This window comes from Adiantum capillus-veneris, chromosome 4 (assembly GCF_014529385.1).
Source record: "Adiantum capillus-veneris isolate H3 chromosome 4, ASM1452938v2, whole genome shotgun sequence".
Taxonomy (NCBI): domain Eukaryota; kingdom Viridiplantae; phylum Streptophyta; class Polypodiopsida; order Polypodiales; family Pteridaceae; genus Adiantum; species Adiantum capillus-veneris.
The window spans coordinates 41,955,425-41,977,889 of NC_140934.1; the positions used below are offsets into that span (position 1 = coordinate 41,955,425).

The 22,465-nt window shown below is 40.9% G+C and overlaps 1 protein-coding gene across 1 annotated transcript; it reads right to left on the reverse strand.

Annotated features, from left to right (window-relative positions):
- Positions 1 to 1,074: 1,074 nt before the first annotated feature.
- On the reverse strand, positions 1,075 to 18,582 carry LOC147459031 (uncharacterized). The gene is made up of 2 exons (XM_086511530.1): positions 18,015 to 18,582; positions 1,075 to 1,368 (listed from the first exon to the last, which is right to left on the reverse strand). The coding sequence occupies exons 1-2, from the start codon at positions 18,540 to 18,542 to the stop codon at positions 1,075 to 1,077; spliced, it is 822 nt and encodes a 273-aa protein (XP_086367656.1). The 5' UTR covers positions 18,543 to 18,582.
- Between the last annotated feature and the right edge of the window lie 3,883 nt (positions 18,583 to 22,465).

Below are 22,465 nucleotides of genomic sequence, written 5' to 3' on the forward strand. Positions count from 1 at the left end.
CAAGAAAACTTTTCACCTTTGTGGTTTACCTGATTGTAACTTTGACCTGCAATAACAGTGTCCGCAGCACCTTGTTTTCACCATAACTTTCAGCCTGTAACTCAGAATTGGGTGTTGTAAAAGGCAAAGTTGACCTTCTCAAAGTGTTTAAGATGATTTTGGAGTGTTCCTCAAGTATACCCACGAGCTAAGGCGTTCAAGATGCATCCAAAACACCTTTTGAACCAAGTCTCCTTGTAGGGGGCCCTTTAGCATGCATCCAAGGTGTAGCATGCTTTTTTCAAAAGGGAATCCACCTTAAACAAATGAGGTAGGCTCCAATAAAGTTTGATTTATTGGGGATATACATTATATTTAAGATTTGTTGACCAACACAAGTAAATGATCCAAGACTTGGGTCACATAGTGGTGGGGAAGGGAAGGCCTACAAGGTTAACCCTACCCTTGAGAGAAGATGGGTAAGATAAGTGCCCATAAATTATTTATTTACAAATTATGGGATGTAGATAGGTATTTAAATTAGTAAAGGTAATTAGTTAAAAGAATATCCAGTAAAAAAACTAGGAGAGTAGAATTAAGTTTACTATTTACATTCAGCATGAAGAGAGAAATATGATGTAAATGCATAAAGTTCTAAGAAGGGTAAGGTGTTTGTATGGAAAAAGGCTATTACGGAAAGAGAGAAGGAACACTAGGTTAAAACTTTGATAAAAAATATATACATTTGAGTAGAAATGTAGTGCAAATGCAAGGTTACCATTTAACGCTACTCACTAGATCCACCTCCCCCCCTGGATGTATATAATAGTAGTAGCCACGAGCATCCGAGGTGGGTGCATCGCGGTCCTCATCCTCATGTGGAGCTCCAAGGGGTGAGCGAGGAGGTCCGGGTGTAAGAGGAGGTGAATCTGTAGCACTGCCCCCTCCACCACCAAAGCAGCACGAGCCACTACCTTGACGAGAGCGTGAGCCACCACTACGGGAAGAGCGCTGGCCACCCGAAGAGCGCTGGCCCTAGCCCGAACTGCTCGGTGGTGTAGGCGATGGATAACTAGACGGTGCGGGCGTGGATCACTACGAATGCAAAGTGGAGGGAGTTGCGGGTGACGGGAAAGTCGAGGGTAAGGTGGAGGGAGGCCCACTGGGAGGCACACTCTGCACGATCGGAGTGCCGGTGCCCGGTGTCGCGAGTAGTGAGAGCCCATAGGTAGCCAACTGTGCTGGTGTGTACCGCCCTAGAAGACTCTGCTGCGAGGATAGCCACTCTGCTTGGGCGCGGTATGCCCTCTCGAGATCGGGGTTGTGTACTGCATCTCGGAACCATCTAAAGCCGAAGGTGGATTGTGACTGGCGGGAGGAAGACTGCGACTAGTAAGCATCACAAGCGTCCTCATAAGAGAGGCCCTCGGCGAGAAAGTCCTCTATGGATCGATAGTCGGGCGTGGAAGAGGATGCCATATCCTACAATTTCACAAAAAAGGGACCCTAATTAACATTGGATTCTAGTCAAAGTGAGATTCTTTATTGCATAGGATTCCTCTTTGCATAGGATTCCTCCCTGCATAGGATTCCTTTTATCTCCTATTTAAGAAATGGTTTGTGTGCTTATTTTTTTTGCATCCATTTAGAGTGTGTGTGTGTGTGCTTCTAATTAATCTATTGTGTGTGTGCGTTAGTCATGTGTGGCAAAGAAATTAATCTAGTGTGTGTGTGTGTGTGTGTGTGTGTGTATGTGTGTTGGACCTTAATCTACCGTTGGGCTTCTCGGTGACCATTGGGGTCTCAATCAACATCATCGCACACCCACATGGAGGTATGTTTTGGTATGCTTGTAACGCATGCACACTAATGCAAGCGTTAGTGTGTGTAACGCATGCACACACTAATGATTGCATTAGTGTGTGCTCATTAGGAAAAGTTTGGACTCAAAAATGGGCCTTGTAAGAATTGTTGATGTTGCATAGCTTTCAAAAAGTGGGGATCGGTAATTTTTTTGCAAATAAGATCCAAACTTGTCGGAGGTTGGATATTTAGAGTCTACTCTTCAAATGCTATCTATTGATATATAGCATGCATGTATCGGACATTGCCTTCATGTAGATCTAGAAAAAGGTGATTTTAGATTACCGTAACGGTAACAAAACCTGGCTGATTGAAAAAAAATGGCATAATTTTCATAGAAGTCATCTAAACTTTTCGGACCTTGGCTCTTTAGAATCCATTTTTCAAGAACTTTCCAATGATAGGTCATATCATGGGGTTCTAAGCAATATTTAGAGGGGTCTACCGGGTTGCTTTCTTTTGTACAACTTTGATGATGTGGCACTCTTAAAAGGCCCAAAAATGAGTTCAAAATTTTTCTAATGTATGCACAAATTAGTGTGTGAAAACACACCAATGCATGCACACACACACTAATGCAAACATTAGTGTGTGTTTGTAGCGCATGCACACACTAATGCTCGCATTAGTGTGTGTGTGCATGCATTAGTGTGTTTTCACACACTAATTAGTGCACAAGCACACACTAATGCTTGCATTAGTGTGTTCACACACCAATGCTCACAATAGTGTGTGCTTGTGCATGCATTAGTGTGTGCTAGAGAGGTATGCACACACTAACGCTTGCATTAGTGTGTGCTTGGGCACAAATTAGTGTGTGGAAACACACTAATGCTCGCATTAGTGTGTGTGTGTGTGTGCATGCATTAGTGTGTTTTCACACACTAATTAGTGCACAAGCACACACTAATGCTTGCATTAGTGTGTGCAATTTTTTTACACACCAATGCTCACAATAGTGTGTGCTTGTGCATGCATTAGTGTGTAGACACACTAACAAGCACACACTAATGCAAGCATTAGTGTGTGCTAGAGAGGTATGCACACACTAACGCTTGAGAGGTATGCACACACTAACGCTTGCATTAGTGTGTGCTTGGGCACAAATTACTGTGTGGAAACACACTAATGCATGCACACACTAATGCTTGCATTAGTGTGTGCTTGGGCACAAATTAGTGTGTAGAAACTAACTAATTAGTGTGTAGAAACTAAGTAATGCACAAATTAGTGTGTGCTTGTAATGCATGCACACACTAATGCGGGCATTAGTGTGTGATTGTGCACAAAATAGTGTGTGAAAATACATTAATTTGTGCACAATCACACACTAATGCAAGCATTAGTGTGTGTGTATAATGCTTGCACACACAAATGCTTGCATTAGGGTGTGCTTGTGCATGCATTAGTGTGTTTACACACTAATGCATGCACAAGCACACCTAATGCAAGCATTAGTGTGTTCTTATAACGCATGCACGCACTAATGCGTGCATTAGTGTGTGTATAATGCATGCACACACTAATGCAAGCATTAATGTGTGATTGTGCACAAAATAGTGTGTGTGTGCGCGTGTGTGTACAATGTGTGTGTGCATGTGTGTGCATGTGTGTGTATGCATTGTGTGTGTGTGTGTGTGTGCAATGTGTATGCATTGTGTGTGTGTGTGTGTGTATGTGTGCAATGTGTATGCATTGTGTGTGTGTGTGCATGTGTGTGTGTGTGCATTGTGTGCATGCATGTGTGTGTGTGTGTGCGCAATGTGTCTGCATTGTGTGCGTGCATGTGTGTGTGTGCAATGTGTATGCATTGTGTGCGTGCATGTGTGTGTGTGTGTGTGTGTGTGTGTGTGTGTAGAAGAATGAGAAGAAAGAGAGAGAGTTCGAGCACTTACGTCCTGACCTCGATCGCTTGGATATGGTGGGGATGGAGATGAAGAGAGTAATAGAGGTTGGAGATGGAGAGGGAGAAGGAGAGAGAGCTTGGAGATGGAGAGGAAAACAGGCCCGCGTAGAAGAGGAGCTTGTTTTTGAATTTTTGGCATTCAATTTCGTGGGGGCACGCAGGTGCCCCCTTTATATAAAAAATTTTGCTGGGCATTTCACCGCGCTTATTACCGCGCCAGCTCCCGCGTGTATTACCGCGAAAATCTCTGATGAGACATTAAGGTTACACCGACTGCATGACCTCTTGTACCCACCTCTTTACCTTACATTCCCCTCTATCTTTAATGAGTGTCAGTCATGTCAGTACCAACATTCTTGATTCTTCTTTTTTTTATTTAATTTTTTCTTATTTAGTGTCGTGTGTGCAGGTCGATTGGGATGACGTGGGTCCGCCGGTTGGCGCGGAACGAACTCGATGGTTGAGCGAGCGACTACCATGTCCACGTACGCGATGGCGTGCGATTGCACGGCTTCGACGTATATGCTTGGCTCATGTGGATGATTATGGACTATGGGACGATCTGAGAAAACGCGCTCGAATGGAAACTAGCGATCCGAGGGTTTTGACATCCATTGATGTCGCTCCCCATTGGAGTGTGATTGGGGGCGGAGGTGGGAGGAGGACGGAAGAGAGATTGCACCAGGAAGCAGTCATCGGAGGGGGTCACACCCGCCGTCCGATGTGGGTGGGTCCACACGAGCGCATGCGCATCCTACATCCACCACATATGGGGATCTCCCCACCACCCCGCCCCACATGGAGGTGGAGGAAGATCATTTTCACAATATGGTTGAGGATCTTCTTGCACGTGAGGCGGTGAATGAGTGTGAGCCTGAGTGTGCATGTGAAGAAGCTGCCCAAAAAACCAAAGATTCATTGCTAAAGGCAGCACACACCGCTCTTTACGAGGGATGCTCCTACTCCATATTATGAGCGTCTCTTGAGATCTTGAATATTCAAACAATGTTTGGATGGAGCAATGCAGGGATCGATGCGCTATTGAGGTACGTTTAAGTGTAATAAGTGTTATTTGTGAGTTTTTTTCGTGGTTATATGCAATAACGAGTGTTCTTTAATTATGTCATAGGCTATTAGGCAAGATGATGCCTAAAGGCAATCATCTTCCAGAAAATCAAAGGAAGGAACGACATGTGGTGACAGGGCTTGGGATGGACTATGATCGCATACATGCATGTGTCAATGATTGCGTGCTATTCCGCAATGAACATGCAGGGCTTGATGCTTGCCGCGAGTGTGGAGAATCAAGGTACAAAGAGGAATGCAAGGAGCCACAATACCTCGCAAGGTTCTTTGTCATTTCCCCCTCATTCCCCGCATCAAGCACATGTTCAGCACCAAAGGAACAAGTGAGCTTCTTACATGGCATATGACAAATCGCTCCACCGATGGGGTTATGAGAGTGCCGGCTGACTCGCCGGCATTGCAACACATTGAGCAGACATGGCCGGAGTTTAGAGAAGAGCCTCGTCACTTGAGGCTTGGTCTGGCTAGTGATGGGGTAAACCCATTTGGGCATCGGTCTACCTCATGGAGTACTTGGCCAGTGGTTGTTGTGAACTACAACATTCCACCATGGGAGTCAACCAAGAAGGGGAACATTTTTCTCTCTCTTCTAGTCCCAGGAAAACACAAGGTGAAGAACATGGACGTATATTTAGCACCTTTGATTGAAGAGCTTCAAGAGCTATGGAACGGCATAGATGTTGAGATGTAGAGAGAAAGAGAGAGAGACGAGACAAGAGACACACCATATACGCTCCCAAAGACTGATTCATATTGAGGACAAGATACAAATATATAGGTGGGACCAAGTTGAGTAGAGTGAGCCATATATAGCTCCAACACCCCCACTCAAACAAAGGTCTCTAGCTTTGGATGAAAAAACCCTTGGGGAGTTCAAGGGAAAAACCCAAGCCCCTATACAATGTGAAAATATGAACCAGCGATGATGATGTGAAAGTGAATTGTGCATCTATGTACAAATATTCAAGTGACTCAGAGATCACAATGTGAAAATGTGGAGTGTGCATAGTTCATGGTACCTAAAAGATTACAATGTCATATGTACAAAGCTATTACAATAGCAAAGAAGCTAATCTAGAAAGAGTGAGGCCGAAGCAACTCCAAGCTCCGAGCGCAAGAGGATGAAACATGACTCGTTGAGGCCTTTGGTCAAAATGTCTGCAATCATCTGGTCACTTGGACAGTGTTCAACCATAATGTTTCCTTTGCGTACTTCATACCTAACATAATGATAATGGACAGCAATGTGCTTTGACTTATTTTGTTGAACATAGTCTTTTGCAAGACTAATAGAACTTTGGTTGTCACACCGCAAGGGTGTGCTAGAAAGAGGAGAGTGACCAATATCAACTAGCATTTGTCGAAGCCAAAGCAACTCACGAGCTGCAAGTGATGCCGCAACATATTCTGACTCAATCATAGAGACTGCAACACAACGTTGTTTCTCCTGGTCCAAGAAACAAGACAACCATTTATAAAGAAGCAATTTCCACTAGTAGATCGCATAGATAAATGTGAGCTTGCCCAGTCTGCATCTGTGTAGCCCAAAAGAGAAAGAGGTTGCATAGCATCCGATGTGAGTTTTCGTCAATAGACTAAACCAAAATCTGTAGTGCCTTTCAAGTATTTCAATACACGCTTTGCAACAGACCAATGCTTAAGAGAAGGACATGCAAGATGTTTTCCAAGATAATTGCAGCAAACAGAATATCAAGACGAGTGTTCATGCCAAGAAACTGAATACATCCAATCAAGTTAGCATAAGGTTGATTTGTGACAAGTTGGCTGCCATTGTCAGAAGTGTTCTTCGTAGAGTTCTCAAGACAAGGTGTGTTGGCTGAATGTGCAGATTCCATACCAAATTTTTGAATAGTATCTGCAATAAACTTTGATTTTCGAAGGAATAAAATATCTTTTGTACGGTTCCGTTGGATTTGAATGCCAAGACACGAGTGAATCTCTCTAAGATCCACCATATCAAATGCAGAAGACAATAACTTTTTCACTTGTGTTGCTGAAGAAATCCCAAATCATTGAAAACAAGGATGGTATCATCCACATAAAGAGCAAGAATCACAAAACTGCTACCTTGGCGTTTTATGTATAAGTTGGGGTCTGAAGAGCAAGATATGAATCCTTTAGAGGTGAGAAAAAGATCAAATTTTGTATACCAGGCTAGCGAAGCTTGTTTGAGACCATATAGTGCCTTATGGAGTTGAGCAACAAGGTCTTCTTTACCTGGAATAACAAACCCTTCTGGTTGTTCCATATAAATTTCCTCTTCCAAGTCACTATTAAGAAAAGCAGTTCACACATCCATTTGATGAGCTTCTAAATCAAATTGAACAGCAAATGCCAAATAAAACTCGAACACTTGTAATGCGAACAACTGGTGAAAAAGTCTCTTGATAATCAACACCAGCTACTTGGGAGTAACCTTTTGCAACTAAATGCGCCTTGAACTTGTCAAAAGATCCATCTGCTTTTACTTTTGTCTTATACATCCACTTACATTTAATAGCTGCAAGACCAGGAGGTAATTCATTTAGTATCCATGTACCTTTAGAGATAAGAGAATCGTACTCTACTTCCATAGCCTGTTGCCATTGATCCTTTTGTGGTGAAGAGATAGCTTCATCATAAGTAACAGGATCTTCAGAAGTAGAAAAAGCATTATCAGCAATATCGTCATCATAAACATGACATGAGCCATGTTCAAAATCAATAGGCAGATCAACAAAAATATCAATATCATCATTGGAAACATTCGGAATGGATGGTTGTGAAGAGGAAATTTTCTCTATAGGAAGAGTTTCATCTTCTGAAAGAAATGGAAAAGCCTGAAGCAATGATTTAGTATCATCAGAATCATCCGTCGACCTTGAGCCTCCCATAAGCTGTTCGTTAAAAGTAGCATCACGATTCACAATTACTTTCTTGGAGGAAGGGTCATAGAATTTTTAGCCTTTGGAAGTGTCAGAATATCCAATAAAAATAACTTTAAGACCAGGAGCATCAAGCTTTGTTTGTGTTTCTTTGGGAACATGAATATAAGCAATACATCCATAGGTTTGAAATTGAGATACAGAAGGAATGTCACCTGTCCATGCTGTGATGGGTATCTTACCAGAGGGTGCAATAGTAGGAAGATGCTTTTGAATAAATACTGCTGTCAAAGTAGCTTCAGCCCAGAAAACACGAGATAAGCCAGAATGAATCAGCATACATCTTACATCATTGAGAATAGTGTGATTCTTTCGTTCAGCAACGCCGTTCTGTTGAGGCGAATATGGAATAGTGTGTTCATGACGAAGTCCACTGTCAGCACAGTAACTCACAAACTCTCGAGAAACATATTCACCTCCATTGTCACTACGAAGCTTCTTAAGGCGACAACCAATTTGAAGTTCCGCAGCCTTGTGGAATTGTTTGAAAACAGATAAGGCTTCAGATTTTTGTCTAAGTAGAAATACAGTTGTATACCTTGAGAAATCATCAATGAAAGTAATGAAGTAGCGATATTGTGATCTCGAAGAAGGTAGAGGTCCACATATATCAGTATGAACAAGATCCAATATGTCATGAGAATGAGTTGTATTTGAAAGAGGAAATGGTTTACGATTGTGTTTCCCAAGAGCACAAAATTCACAAATTCCCATATGGGGATGGGCTTTAAGATCCATGCCATGAACAAGACCACGACATTGAAGATCAAGGAGTTTTGAGAAATCAGCATGAACAAAATGGTGATGGCATACTTTGCAATCATGATCACCTGGAGCAGTGAAAACATTTGCTACAGCATCATTGAGAGAGAGTTCAAACAAATTACCATTTCGAGGAGCAGTGGCTATAGTCTGTCCATCTTTCTCAATTCGACATTTGGTATGATCAAATCCAACAAACAGACCAAGATCAACAAGTCTAGCAACAACTGAAAGAAGATTACGTTGAAGATCTGGTACATGTAATACTCCTCGCAAAATTCGAGTGGAAGAAGATAAGGTACCAAGATATAAGTCTCCATTACCCTTTACTTGACAAGTAGTATCATCAGCAAGATAAACAACACGTTGAACTGGTAGTGGATGATAGTTATGGAGCCACTTAGACTGATATTTCATATTTCCGGTAGCACTAGAATCGACAATAAAAAGTGATCCATCACGTACATGAAGTATTCTGTCTAGAGCAACTGAACATAGGACGCAACTTGTTTCCGGTACAATGTTGTTTTGATGTTCAGTAGCATATGCTCTATTACGATCTGTGTCGAATCGATGCTTATAGCACATATGAGTGGGATGATGAGATCGTCCACAATATTCACAACAAGAAGAAGAAGAGTCTCTAGATAAACGTGATTGTTTCGTGGTAATATTGTGTTCTTCATCATATTGACGTGCCCAACAATCATCTTCAGTATGGCCATTTCCGTTGCAGTAAGAACATTGCTTATTAGGAAATTTGAGACGAGAGAAAATATTACCGCGACGGCCACCTCTGCGGTTTCCTCGTTGAAATGGACGCCTTCGAGCATAAAAAGCACGTTCCATCTGTTGTGACTCAGTCTCCTCTTGCGAAATCATAGCTGTATCGTGACCAGCATTACGACGTTCTTGACGTTGAGAGTATTCAATTAAAGACATGCAGGCTTTGTCGAAATCAAGACCATCTTTATTAGAGAGAATAGTAACAATGTTATCATAAGAAGAGTCCTTCACCCTATCAAGAAGAAGTGTAATCAGTTGCTTTTGTGGAACAGATCACCGACAACAGCAATTTGATTAATAATAGATTTGAAAGATTCAATATGTCCCGTCATGGCAGTACCAACTTCATATTGTAACTTGTTAAGAAACCCTCTCAAATAAAGTATTTCTGTAACAAATTTCTTCTGAAAGTTTGCAATAAGGTACTTCCATACGTTGTGGGAAGTAGGAAGTTCATAAATATCAAGCAAAAGAGAATCAATAAGAGCAGAAAGAATATACCGACGAGCTGCTTTATCACTTCGATGCCAATCCATATAGGCAACATTCCAATCTTCAAATATAGGTCCTTCAGTGATAAGCACATTATCATTAACTGTATCAACAGGCTGAGACAGACAAACACGATTTCCAAGAATAACATCGGAGAGTTTATCGCCTTCAAGAATTAACAACATCTTTTCTTTCCAGCCTGGAAATCCTTGGCCTTGGAAAGGAGGAACAGAACGCTGGCCAGAAGGAAAGCCGTTGATGAGAATATTCATAGCCATATCTGGTTGCGAGAAGACGTATAAGATAAGATCGCAGAATCTGCACACCATATATGGTGAAGGCCGCAATTGAGAATGAGAGAAATATGAGGACTGCGTTCTCTCAATGATAAACGCAAGAAGGATGCTCAAGGAACGTCCAAAGATGTGAGAGACGTCACCCAAAAAAGGCAAGGCAAAGGAGACGTTAATAATAAAAGAGTCCTCAAAATAGAGTGGCGTGAGACGCAAGATTGACGGCCACAATACGAATAGCAAAAAGCTAAATCTTCTCGAAAAAGTTAACGCCAAATAAGAAAAACGATGGCGAACGCTTCACGAAGAAGTAGGACGAAGAAAGCTGCGTCAAGCTCAATTGCAGTAAAAACAACATAACTTTCTGCTGCGAACTCCGATTGGGACGCAAACCTAGAACTCAAATCGAAGAGCTCAAGGAGACGAACAAGTTTTGGATGGAAAGTGCCATTGTGCTACGCTCCATTGCATTTTTTCCATTTCTCCAAATTTTGAGCAGAAGACCCCCAAAAATTGAGATGAAGTTTAGGGTGTCATCAACAAGAAAACGTAATCAACGATTAGATTGATTAGCAATAAACACCACGCAAAACACTAATCATATTCTTCTTAACACACAACAACCACAGTTAACAAGAATCAACGCTCAAAAACAAAATTTGTAGCAATTTTGAATCTTACATGCGAATCGCATACACATACTGTTTTGTCACCATAAATTGAATCGTCGCGTGATCGTTACCGCTCTGATACAATGTTGAGATGTAGAGAGAAAGAGAGAGAGACGAGACAAGAGACACACCATATACGCTCCCAAAGAATGATTCATATTGAGGACAAGATATAAATATATAGGTGAGACCAAGTTGAGTAGAGTGAGCCATATATAGCTCCAACAATAGATGTTTTTGATGTATCAAGACCACTTTGTGATCGGTGCACAATGATCAAGTGCATTCGCATGTGGACCATGCATGATTACCCCGGGCTTGGAGAGATTTCTGGTAAGCTTATACTTTGTGATGCTCTTTAATGTCTTTGCATTGGTCACTTATATGCGGTTATGTCTTTTGTTTTTGTAGGACTATCGACATCTGGACATAGTGCATGCCCAACTTGTGGACCCTCACTCGTGATGACAGAGAGACCCGCTCTACTTGGTAAGGTGATCTACCCCAATAACCATCGCTTCTTTCCGCCCACACATCGATCTTATGCTCCACCATGCAATGGGATGGAGCCACTCCATTTGACCATGGCCGATTGGGCAAGACATTGGAACGATCATCACAACACATTGCCTCCTCCCAATGATCCACCTAGGGGTATGTCTAGGTACTCTATTTTCTTATCACTACCCTATTGGGCTTCATTGAAAATCCAACACCTATTGGATCCAATGCATGTGTTAAAAAATGTTGGGCAAGCTATATGGGATCACATAGTAGGCAAGAAAGATTCATTGGGGGCTAGAGAGGACATGAGGGCCATAAGGAGGCTCCCTCCTTCGGCCACACCTCGCACTCGGGGGGTTCACCATTCAATATTCCCCCTATATAACCTGCGTTCATGGGTTATTAAAAAAATCCCTCTTTTAACATGTTTGAATGGATAAAATGACCCCTTATTTTAGGATTTTTTTTCAAAATTGAATATAAAAATCCCTTATTTTAATGTATCTCTGTTAAATTGCCTAAAATTTTTGCATTCGAAAACCCTTCCTTTCGAACTCACGTTATACATTAACATGATTACATAGTGCACCCCCCGAGACCTCGCATGGGGCCTTGGGGGAATATGGTTCTTCCAAAGGCACCTTGGATTCTATCAAGGGTGGATCAAGAGCGGATGAAACAAGTCATTGCATCCATCCGTACTCCAACAGGTTATATGCGTTCGCTCAAGGGTGCCTTCACTAAAACTAAGAAAGGAGGATCCACACAACTGTATGGGCTCAAATCCCATGATTGGCACAAGATTCTTCAGGTAATGTGTGTGTGTGTGTGTATGTGTGTGTATATGTGAGTGTGTGTGTATGTGGCTTAGGGTTCTGGATACTAATAAGTCTTTTTGTTTGTGCAATAGTTTGTGCTTCCAATTAACATTAGTGGATTTGCGGACACGAAGGTAAAGGCTGCAATATTCAAGGTGGGAGAAGTTGTCAGGTATAGCATATTTGATCCTCCCTCCTAAACTTTACTTTGAAGACTAACTTTACTATGAAGATTATGAAGGGTTTTTGGGTTACAGTTTTGTGAGTTCCAAAGAAATCAAAGTTTCAACCATTCCAATAGCTCGACTTCTAGCGATTGAAGCAACTTGTGCTATTGAGGATGCATTCCCACGTTCTATCCTTGTTAGCCAAGTTCACCTATTGATCCATGTTGTTGAGGAGATAGCCATTTGTGGTGTGGTTCACTCCATGTGGATGTTCTTTCTTGAGAGGTTCCTAAAGACCTTGAAAGACTTTGTAAGGCTACAATCACAATCAGAGGTATTCATCGATCTTAATCCTTAACCTTATTAGGATTGGATTGTATTCACAACGCTTTTTATTGGTTACTTTAATCACTAATGGTTTCATATGTTCAGGCAAGCATGGCAGAGGGTTGGATTGTACAAGAGGCTTTTGTGTATGTCTCTCAATATCTTTTCACAATAGACCCATCATTGCCTCGTTTAAAGACGGAGGAAGAGGATCCAAAAAAACACGCAAACATTCCAAGTGGGAAAGGTTCTCTCTTGATTTTGGATAGGGAATTTCAAGCCATAGTCAACAACCATTTTCTACTCAATGCTCCCATCATAGGCAAATGGGTGGATATGTATGTGGAGGTGCGTACAACAAGAGAAAGGGAGAGGGAAGCATGGAAGAGGTCGCATGGCGGTAGGTGAGCACCTCCCTTTCCTAAAGAGCTTGCCAAATACCCTGATCTAATTCCAGTTGGGTGGATACACAATGCCATGACCAAGGCCAAGGCACAAGGAGAACAAATAAGACCTAAAGAATGGGAGTACGCGCGAGGATGTCTACCAAGGGTAATATACTCAATGTGTTTAGTGTGTGTGTGTGTGTGTGTGTATGTGTGTCATCTCTCTCTCTCTCTCTCATCTATCTTGATTGGTTTTTGCAGGCCTTTACATTCAACTCTATGTGGTCTGAAGGATGTCATTTTCGAACCCGCAAGATAGATGAGCGTCGAACCACTCACGATAGTGGAGTTATGGGAAACTTTGACACGACAACACAAGACGTGAGGGAATGTGGAACAATAGAGAGGATAATCAAAGTGGATTTCAGAACATTTCACAAATATCCCTTTGACTGTCGATGGTTTGCGGGTGAGGTTAAGAGACATGAGAATGGGCTCTATATGGTAGACTCCGGGCAATTTCATCGTGGGAAGACCGACAACTTGGTGCAACCTAGTAGTTGTGAGCAGGTAAAGTCCATGTGAAACTCACTAAAACATTATATGATACATATAAAACTACATTCATGTTTTTGTTTGCTCTATGACCTACAGGTGTTTTATGTGCCTTGTATGTATCGAAGACGACTTTGGTATGTTATTCCAGTCACACCACGGAGTAGATCTATCTTTGCAGATAAAAACATAGAGACTTTGGCAGATCCCACCATACCATCTCAAGAAGACACCAATGACGATGATGCAGTTGAGGTCGAGGAGAACCAACCATTCCCAATAACCAACCATAGTGAGGAGGAGGACGAGGATGGAGAGGATGATGATGATTCAATAGGAGAGGCTGTAGAGGATGAATCAATAGATTTATTTTTTGATTTAGCTACCATGGGGTTGGACATGGATGTAAGCACTTGTAGAGATCTCTTGGAGGATGAAAATTAATAAATATCTGTTGGATTTTGTCTTCTTTCTCTACTTATGCTGTACAAAAGGGCTATTTGTTTATGAACGCAAGACAATACAATTTTGATCATCGTTCGCTTGCCATTTTCATATGAATTCATAGTTGACATAAGATTTTGAGGTGGAAACAAAATATTTTTTTATATAGAATCTCATGGAGTACAAATGAATAGAGTAGGAGAATCATACCAATAGATGAGGCAAGCAAAGAGAAGAGAGGTACTAAAAATCCCAATGAGAATGGGATTTCTTACATTCCATGCAAAAAGGGGGTACCAATTTCTGAAAATAACAAAATAGAATAGGATTTATAGAAAGGGAAAAGTGGGAGAGGAATGGGCCGCGTGGATTCTCCTTCTATTGCGGTAATATGGGCAGCTATATATGCAGTAATGCGTGCGGTAATCTCACGGAAAAATCTGAAAATGCGTCGGCGGGGCTGCAGCATACAATCTCTCTCTTTCTTGAAGCTCTCTCTCTCTCTCCTCTTATGCGGTAATGCTGTGCGGTAACAGCAGCATTCTCCCATAGTGAAGCCGGTACTTATAATAGATAAGCCCATCTTCAAGGGAATAATCCTTGATTATGTCTTTCTCTTTCTCTTTTAGGTCCTGTTGATTGATAACCTATAGGAGTTTTTGATAATCCTCATCTTCCAGGGAGGCTTTCTTAACCTTGTTTAGGATTGGATTGTCGATTGTGGAAATGGCCCCAAGAAAAACTTTACTTTCCTGGTTTGTCAAAATCATATTTCTATAAGAGTTCTATCCATGTTCGCTGCCTCATGTTGAGTGTTGCTTGTGAAAAAATCCATTTTAGACTTTGATGATCAATGATTAACTGAAACTTTCCTCCTAGAAGATAGTGCCTCTAGAGCTTAAGAGCATGGATGACGGCTAGGAGTTCCAGATCATGAGTTGGATAATTCAGCTCGTGGATTCTTAATTTCCGAGAAGTAAAGGCAACTAGTCTGCCTTCTTGGTTTAAGACTCCTCCTATAGCAAGGCCACTGGCATCCATTACTACTTCAAACTCTTGAGTGGAATTAGGGAGTTTGAGTACAGGGACCGATGTGAGATTTTGTTTTAGTTTGAGGAAACAGTCCTTTTGTTCTTTTTCCCACGTAAGTTTGGCTGTCTTTTTAAGTAGTTGTGGCAAGGGTGCGATGATGACTGCATAATCTTTGACGAAGATTCTATACCATCTTGTAATTCCCAAGAATCCTCGAATCTCACTGACCGTATTCGGTTGTGGCCAATCTATTATGTCCTTAATCTTTGCGGGGTCTACTGAGATTCCTTTAGGGTTTATTATAAATCCAAGATAGATAACTTGGCATGAAGAACACACATTTACTCATCTTGGCATACAACTGATGTTGGTGTAGAAGATGAAGTACTTTACGTACATGGCCTTCATGCTCTTTTTCATCTTTGGAATATACCAAGATATCGTCAAAAAATACCAACACAAAATCATCCAGATATTCTCTGAATATATCTTGCATGAGATGGTTAAAAGTAGGCGGAACATTCGTAAGACCAAAGGGCATCACAATGAACTATAATGCCCATACCGGGTGTTGAATGCAGTTTTGTAAAGATCTGCTTTCTTAGTCCGGATTTGATGGTAACCTGATCTAAGATCAATTTTTGTGAATACCCTAGCTCCATGTAATCTATCAAGTAATTCGTCGATGCGAGGAATATATAGGATACTTATTCTTTAATGATACCTGGTTAAGTCCCCTATAATTGATGCAGAGACTTAAAGATCCATCATTCTTCTTTTGGAATAGAATAGGTTCTCCCCAGGGTGAAATGCTTGGTCTTATGAATCCTTGTTCAATAAGTTGACGAAGCTGTTCTTTTAATTCAATAGCTTCAGGGAGGGACATTTTGTAGGGTCTTTTTGAAATTGGTTCACTACCTGAAAAGGTTTCTATTTCGAGGTCTATGTCCCTTGGGGGAGGTAAATTTGAGAGACCTTCTGAAAATATATCCGAAAATTCCTTAAGCCATTCTAGAGTTGTGTTGTCCCTTGAATCATCAGCCTTATTAAGTTTTAATACAAAGATCTGTTGCCCCTTGCATATCCCCTTCAGAAGTCGACTAGCCTTAACTAAATGAGCCTTAGGCTTCCTATTTGATCCTTGTACTAACGTTTCTTCATCTAAGTGATTTTTGAAGGATAGGTTCCCTTGAGCACAATGAATATGGGCTTGATTTTTGATTAACCAATCCATTCCTAGAATACCGTCATAGATTCCTACTGGAAGAGTCCAAAAATAAGATTAAGTAAGGGCTCCTCCCAGTTCAAACTCAACTTCTCCGGTTGTAAATTGAGATAGAAACTCTTTCCCATTTTCTAGTTACCACCAATTTCTTGGTGGGATATTGGTTTAATTTGAGTTTCCTTAAACATTTAGGGGAGAGAAAAGAGTGTGTGCTGCCACAATCTATAAGTAGTTCAAATGTTTCACCTTCTTTGTTTGCATTGGTTTGGATGACGGCATACTATTGCCGAGCTCCAAGGTTATCAATGGCGGAAAAAAGAGTAGCTCTTTCATCTTCATCATCCATCAAGGTTGGCTCTCCTACTGCAGCATAAGGTCTAGCTCCTCTACCTCTTCCTCTACCTCATCCTCTATTTTCTCCACCTCTTTGATTATTTCCTTGGACTATCTTAGTTTGAGGAGTGGTTCCAACAACAACTCGGGGATTTTGCCCCTCGGTGAATTGGCTTCTGTAGTGCCCCATTCGATTGCATCCATAACATCTGATATTTGGAAAAGTCTGCTCTATAGTGGTGGCTGCAGCTGCACTGCCCTTCGTTGATTTCCTTGGTTGAAATTTCCCCTTGTTCTTCCTCTAAAGTTATTGTAGTTATAATAGCTCCTTGCAGGGGGATTTCCTTCAGCGGCAAGCAGTTTAGCTCTAGGAAGGGCATCTTGAATAGATATGGGTCCGATAGCTTCTAAACGGGTACTTAAAGGTTTGTTTAGACCCTAGCAGAAACGAGCAATCTGTTGTTCCATTGTCATTGGTGGTGCATAACGCCGTAAAGACACATATTTGGTGTAGTATTCTTCCAAAGTAAGCCCTAACTGTCTGCGGGTGAAAAATTCATTCATTTTAAAAGCTTGATGAGCCAGAGGAAGATATATTTCTTTCACTGCCTGTTTCATTCTTTCCCAAAATGGACTAATGGAAGGATTATCTCTACAGTACTGTTCCACCAGAGTTTAGCATCTCCGGTGAGTCGAGACATTCCTAGCATTGCTTGATTTTCTGAAGAAGTTCCTGCTGCCAACTGTTGGGAAGGTGGCTAGGGTGGATGCAGCTTGAGCATTGCCATGGCAAGATGATGAGCAGCAGCAGAAGTGAGAAAGAGAGAGAGAGGAGAGACTCGACACCAGTAGAAAAAACGCTATTGTTTATTACTTCTTGTGTAAGAGCCTTACATTGTATATATAGAAAAGTGTGTCATGCAAACTGGGCTTATAACTGAACTTTACTGCATGCCTATGAGACTTATTCTCACGGGCTGACCGAAAAAGGGCTTGAACCCAACAATCCCCCTCTCAAGCCCGAACTGGACAAGCAACTCATGATACCTCGAGTTTTTGGTGTACTCGTCAATCGTGAGTTTTAGGTTTTCTCAAAACCAAAGGATTTTTGGTGTATCCATAATCTGGTTCTAGATTAGTAACCCCCCCTTGAAGAGATAGGGTGTAGGTCAAAAAAAGTAATTGGAGTTTTTGGTCCACTGCCAAACCTTGGGTTTAAGGTGTACCCAGTAACCTCACGAGAAGTGGAACAAAAATGGGACTTGAGAACAAAAACTGATAAATTGGGAGGTCTTACCACTCATGTGTGGCAGTGTCTAGAGCCCGTACAAAAGGGACATGACCATGATTGACAATTGACAAAATAAAACAAAGCTTTGACAAAATATAGATGATGATAAACAAAATCATGGAAGACCTATGATACTGAATAGGTAAAACTAATTTGGAACTCGGAATATTGTTGCTTGAGCAGGTTCTGAAGAACTTGTCGATCTTTGATGTCATATGTGAATTTGCAAAAGAGCTTGAAGATGAAGAATACTGTCGAGCTCGATTGGTTTGAGTATCTTTAAACACCTTTGCTGCAATAAATTCATCAAAGCCAACTGCAATGGTTGCTTCATCTTGAGCTCCATAGATCAGCGGCTTGATTTGAGAAAGATGTATAGCACCAAAATACATCGAGTAAGGCTCACACAAAGCATACATTTTGCAGTCTGACAACTCGATGCGCCGGAGCTTTTTACGTGCCTCTTGAATGGCTGTGACTTTTGCATAAGCTGTTGGATACATGTATTTAAGGACCATGTTGTGACGGCTAACAACAATCTCATCCTTCAACATCACCACTGCACCAAAACGTCCTCCATGGCCGTAGTTCACACCTTCATAGGCTTCCTGATTGCAATCCCTGTCTTGAACCTCCTCATGATGACCAGCAAAGGTTGAGGCAACAATATCATCCATGAATCCGCTTAGAAGAAGAGAAGAGAACTTTTATAGTCGCTTCGCTCATAGCACTTGCAACTCGCTGCGTTTTGTGAGGCTCGTATGAATGACCTCTTGGTTGGCCAAGACTCAAAAGTTTTTAATCAAATTCAATATTGCCTGACATTTCAAAAAACCAGTGTCGAGACTAGAAGTACTACAGACAGGGAAGACGACGACGTTGATGTCTCGCTTTGCTTTCGCAGCAGGCTGATGAGGCCAAAATTGCAGATGATCCTGTGTCAAACAATCTCAGAATTCCAAGGCGAGCTGATTGAGGCAGGTTGTGCTGGAATTACTGCATGTTGATGACCCTATTTTCTTCTTTGTAAGTGACTGTACCCGTGTTATTGAGTCGAGCCAAGCTTCTCCTTGCTTTGGCGGCCCACCTAGGCTCTAATACCAGTTTGTTGGGAAGGTGGCTAGGGTGGATGCAGCCTGAGCATTGCCATGGCAAGATGATGAGTAGGAGCAGAAGCAAGAAAGAGAGAGAGAGGAGAGACTCGACACCAGTAGAAAAAACGCTATTGTTTATTACTTCTTGTGTAAGAGCCTTACATTGTATATATAGAAAAGCGTGTCATGCAAATTGGGCTTATAACTGAACTTTACTGCATGCCAATGAGACTTGTTCTCACGGGCTGACAGAAAAAGGGCTTGAACCCAACACCAACAAATAATCATCCATGGCGTTGAGCCAGGCTTCGGCATCACGTTCTAAGTTGGTTCCCTCTTCCTTGAAAGGTGGGAGTTGAACCTGTTTTAGTAGTAGTTTCTTCTCTTGGGTGGGAGTGTAAAGGCTTTTTGCATTACCCTGAGTTTTTAATAACGAAGATCTTTTAGTGATAACAAGTAATTTTGTGTTGTCATGCAATTTTTCTAATCTATATACTTTCAAAAATTTGAATAAAAACAGAAATCCAATCAATTACTATAATCATCCCATTTAAATTACACAAAGCATGTCATTCTCATAAAACCATGGTATATACAAGAGTTAATACAATCACTCACTCATACTATGTACAAGATGGACTCATACTATATACAAGATGTAACTCTCTATACCAAAATCTTCTTAACCACTGGTGGGTCTGAGAGGGGATAAAAAAATATAACAACTTTTGGTCCTCTAAACTTAGGGCCTACCCTCATGGATCTGATCCTACCTGGGTATATTGCTTTAGCTACCTAATCATATACCCACTGATTTTGTGACACTTCTACCCCATATATAGTAATAGTCTGATCCTGATCTTCAGTCCCACTGAAAAAGAAAACTTCAATGGTCCAAAGTGTTTCTGCCCATTTGAGTCTCTTCAAATTGAGTGCCAAACCTTCTATCTGTCCCACATCAATCAGGAAAATTCCACCAAACCGTGACCAGCTGATTCCCCATGTAGGAGTAGGGGAAAACATTTCATTTAATAATTGCATGATGCTCTTGCGAAATAAGAATTTACTGGAGTTACAAGCAGCCTCAAACATGTTGTTGAAGATCATAAACTTTCGATAAGCCTGGCGAACATTTTCGTGTATAGATAGGGAAATTCTCCGCTCACAATATACTATAATTAAAAATGCAATATAACTTATTGTGCCTATTTTGTCAACTTTTCATCCTAGGGTCAGAACCTTGTTAAACCATGCTCTGATACCACTTGTGAGGTCCCCAAACCCGCCGACACCAAAAAGCGGGATGGGATCCTTGACAGGTCTCTAGGCCTAATAGAATCTGAGTCCCTAAACAAGAAGAATCCTGGGAATTCACCCTTACCATTAATAATGGTTTAGGTTTGTAGCCCTAGAAGGAGACCTAGTCCTGTTTCCCAGTGGAAATGGGACAACTTGTTGACTAAAAAAAACTATTCCGGGCCTATAGCTTCCATCATTCGGATTAAGGTTTCCTTTGCCAACACTTTTCTCCCCCTAACATATGTGAGGGCACAGCCGCTGGTGGACTTCTCTTCCAAGTGGAGAAGTTTCTAGACGTTTTCAGTGCGCAGGAATGGATAGTTACCTGACTAATCAGGTCCACCCATCCATGATTGACAACCTTAGTCAATCCCCACTTACCACCCCGCACTCACACATGTTGCTTTGTTATTTAATTACTACCACATTCTTGTCACAATTAAAACAATGATTTCTTTTATCTTTCATAATTGAATTTCATTAAAACAGCCCTTGAAAACCGTATTGAAAAAATTCTTTTAGCAAACAAACATCTTTAGACTTAAGACAAGGTACTGTCATTTTGGAGTAACTGTGACAAGTACTGGCTTGTCTCAAGACCACCTATACAGGGGTGAAAAAATGGCACCCATTCCTTATTTATAGAAATAAGGTGGAAAAAAGCCATCACCCATAGTCTGGGCATATATATGCCAATAGGTTTCCCATACAACCGGGCGGTTCCTCTAGGATAAACTCGACATCCTAAGTAATATCCACAAGCACGGGGTAAAGACTCCACGCGCATTGAGGAAACCGACTCATCCATGGTGGAGTCACCATCATTACTCATTACCTGGAGTAAAATATTCCAAGGAATCAGAGGTGTCTTGAGACAAGCTGTCTTAAAGATGATCAAACATTTCTTTCGTAGGTCAATCAGTTTTAACCCAATCATTTCTTTCCTATTTACAACCATTGCTCGTTGGTTTCTTGGAAGTCACCTTCTGTTTACAACCAGTTAATCTTCCTAGTTCTTACGTATGCAATGTTAATTTATAAATGAACTTAAATCTAATCAAAGACTCAAGTGAACAAAATGGAAATCCACTTGTGACTGGTTAGCCATTTGCTGCTGCGCTGGTGCCTACAGACTTTCCTCCGTAGGCCTATGACTAGGCACAACCTCCGTAGGCCTATGACTAGGCCTATGACTGGTGCCTACAGACTTTGCTCCGTAGGCCTATGACTGGTCAACCATTTGCTGCTGCGCTAGTGCTTGCAGACTTTTCTCCGTAGGCCTATGACTAGGCCCAGCCTCATGGTCATGAGTTGTTTTATTTCTTTTGTTGATTTTATCCTCTTCATCGGAAAGAGGATTTACTCTGGTTCTTTTTGGAGCCATATTGGCAGGCTTTATAAAAGGACTTAATCGATTAGAGAATTAAATGAATAATCTCTTTTCTTCCTTTTATCCAAGAATAAGGATTTTTGGAGTAAATAGGTATCCTTGTTAAATATTGGATGAGATATTTCTCCTGTAACTTCCTGGTCCCTATTAGTATTCTCCCATAATTATCGTATAATTATTGGAGCTATTTTGCTAAATTTCTCCTTAGTTTATATTCAAAAATATCATATTTTGGCCTTAGTAAATTATGATTTACCTATCTACTAGTGGATTACTTACCCTAGATGGAATTTGATATGTTATATCTCTAAGAATTTTTTGGCTAACTCATAAAATTGATTTATAACTTTTTCCTTCTAGATTTATGGTCTAATTTAGACAATATTGGCCGACAATAATTTGTTACACTAATTATTTGGGATAAGGTAATCTTTCCAACCTTCAAAATATATTTTTGACCTTTGGTAATTACTGGGTAATTTTATAATTCATTTACTAATTTTCTTTCCCCGATTTATACACAAAATTGATTACTATTAGTTAAAATAATTAGCTAAACTAGTTATTTGAGGTTGAAATAATTATCACGGGTTTCTTAAGATTTGTTTTACTTGTGATAATTATCTCAAAGCTTTTTGGATTAATTTTCTATTTTCTCCCTTTTATTTTTCCTTAAAAACAATGTTTTCTACTGAGATAATTGGTGAAACTAATTATCTGAGGTTAAGATAATTATAACGGGTTTCTTAAGATGATTTTTAACTCTGATAATTATCTCAAAGCTTTTTGGATTAATTTGATCATTTCCCCGTTTACT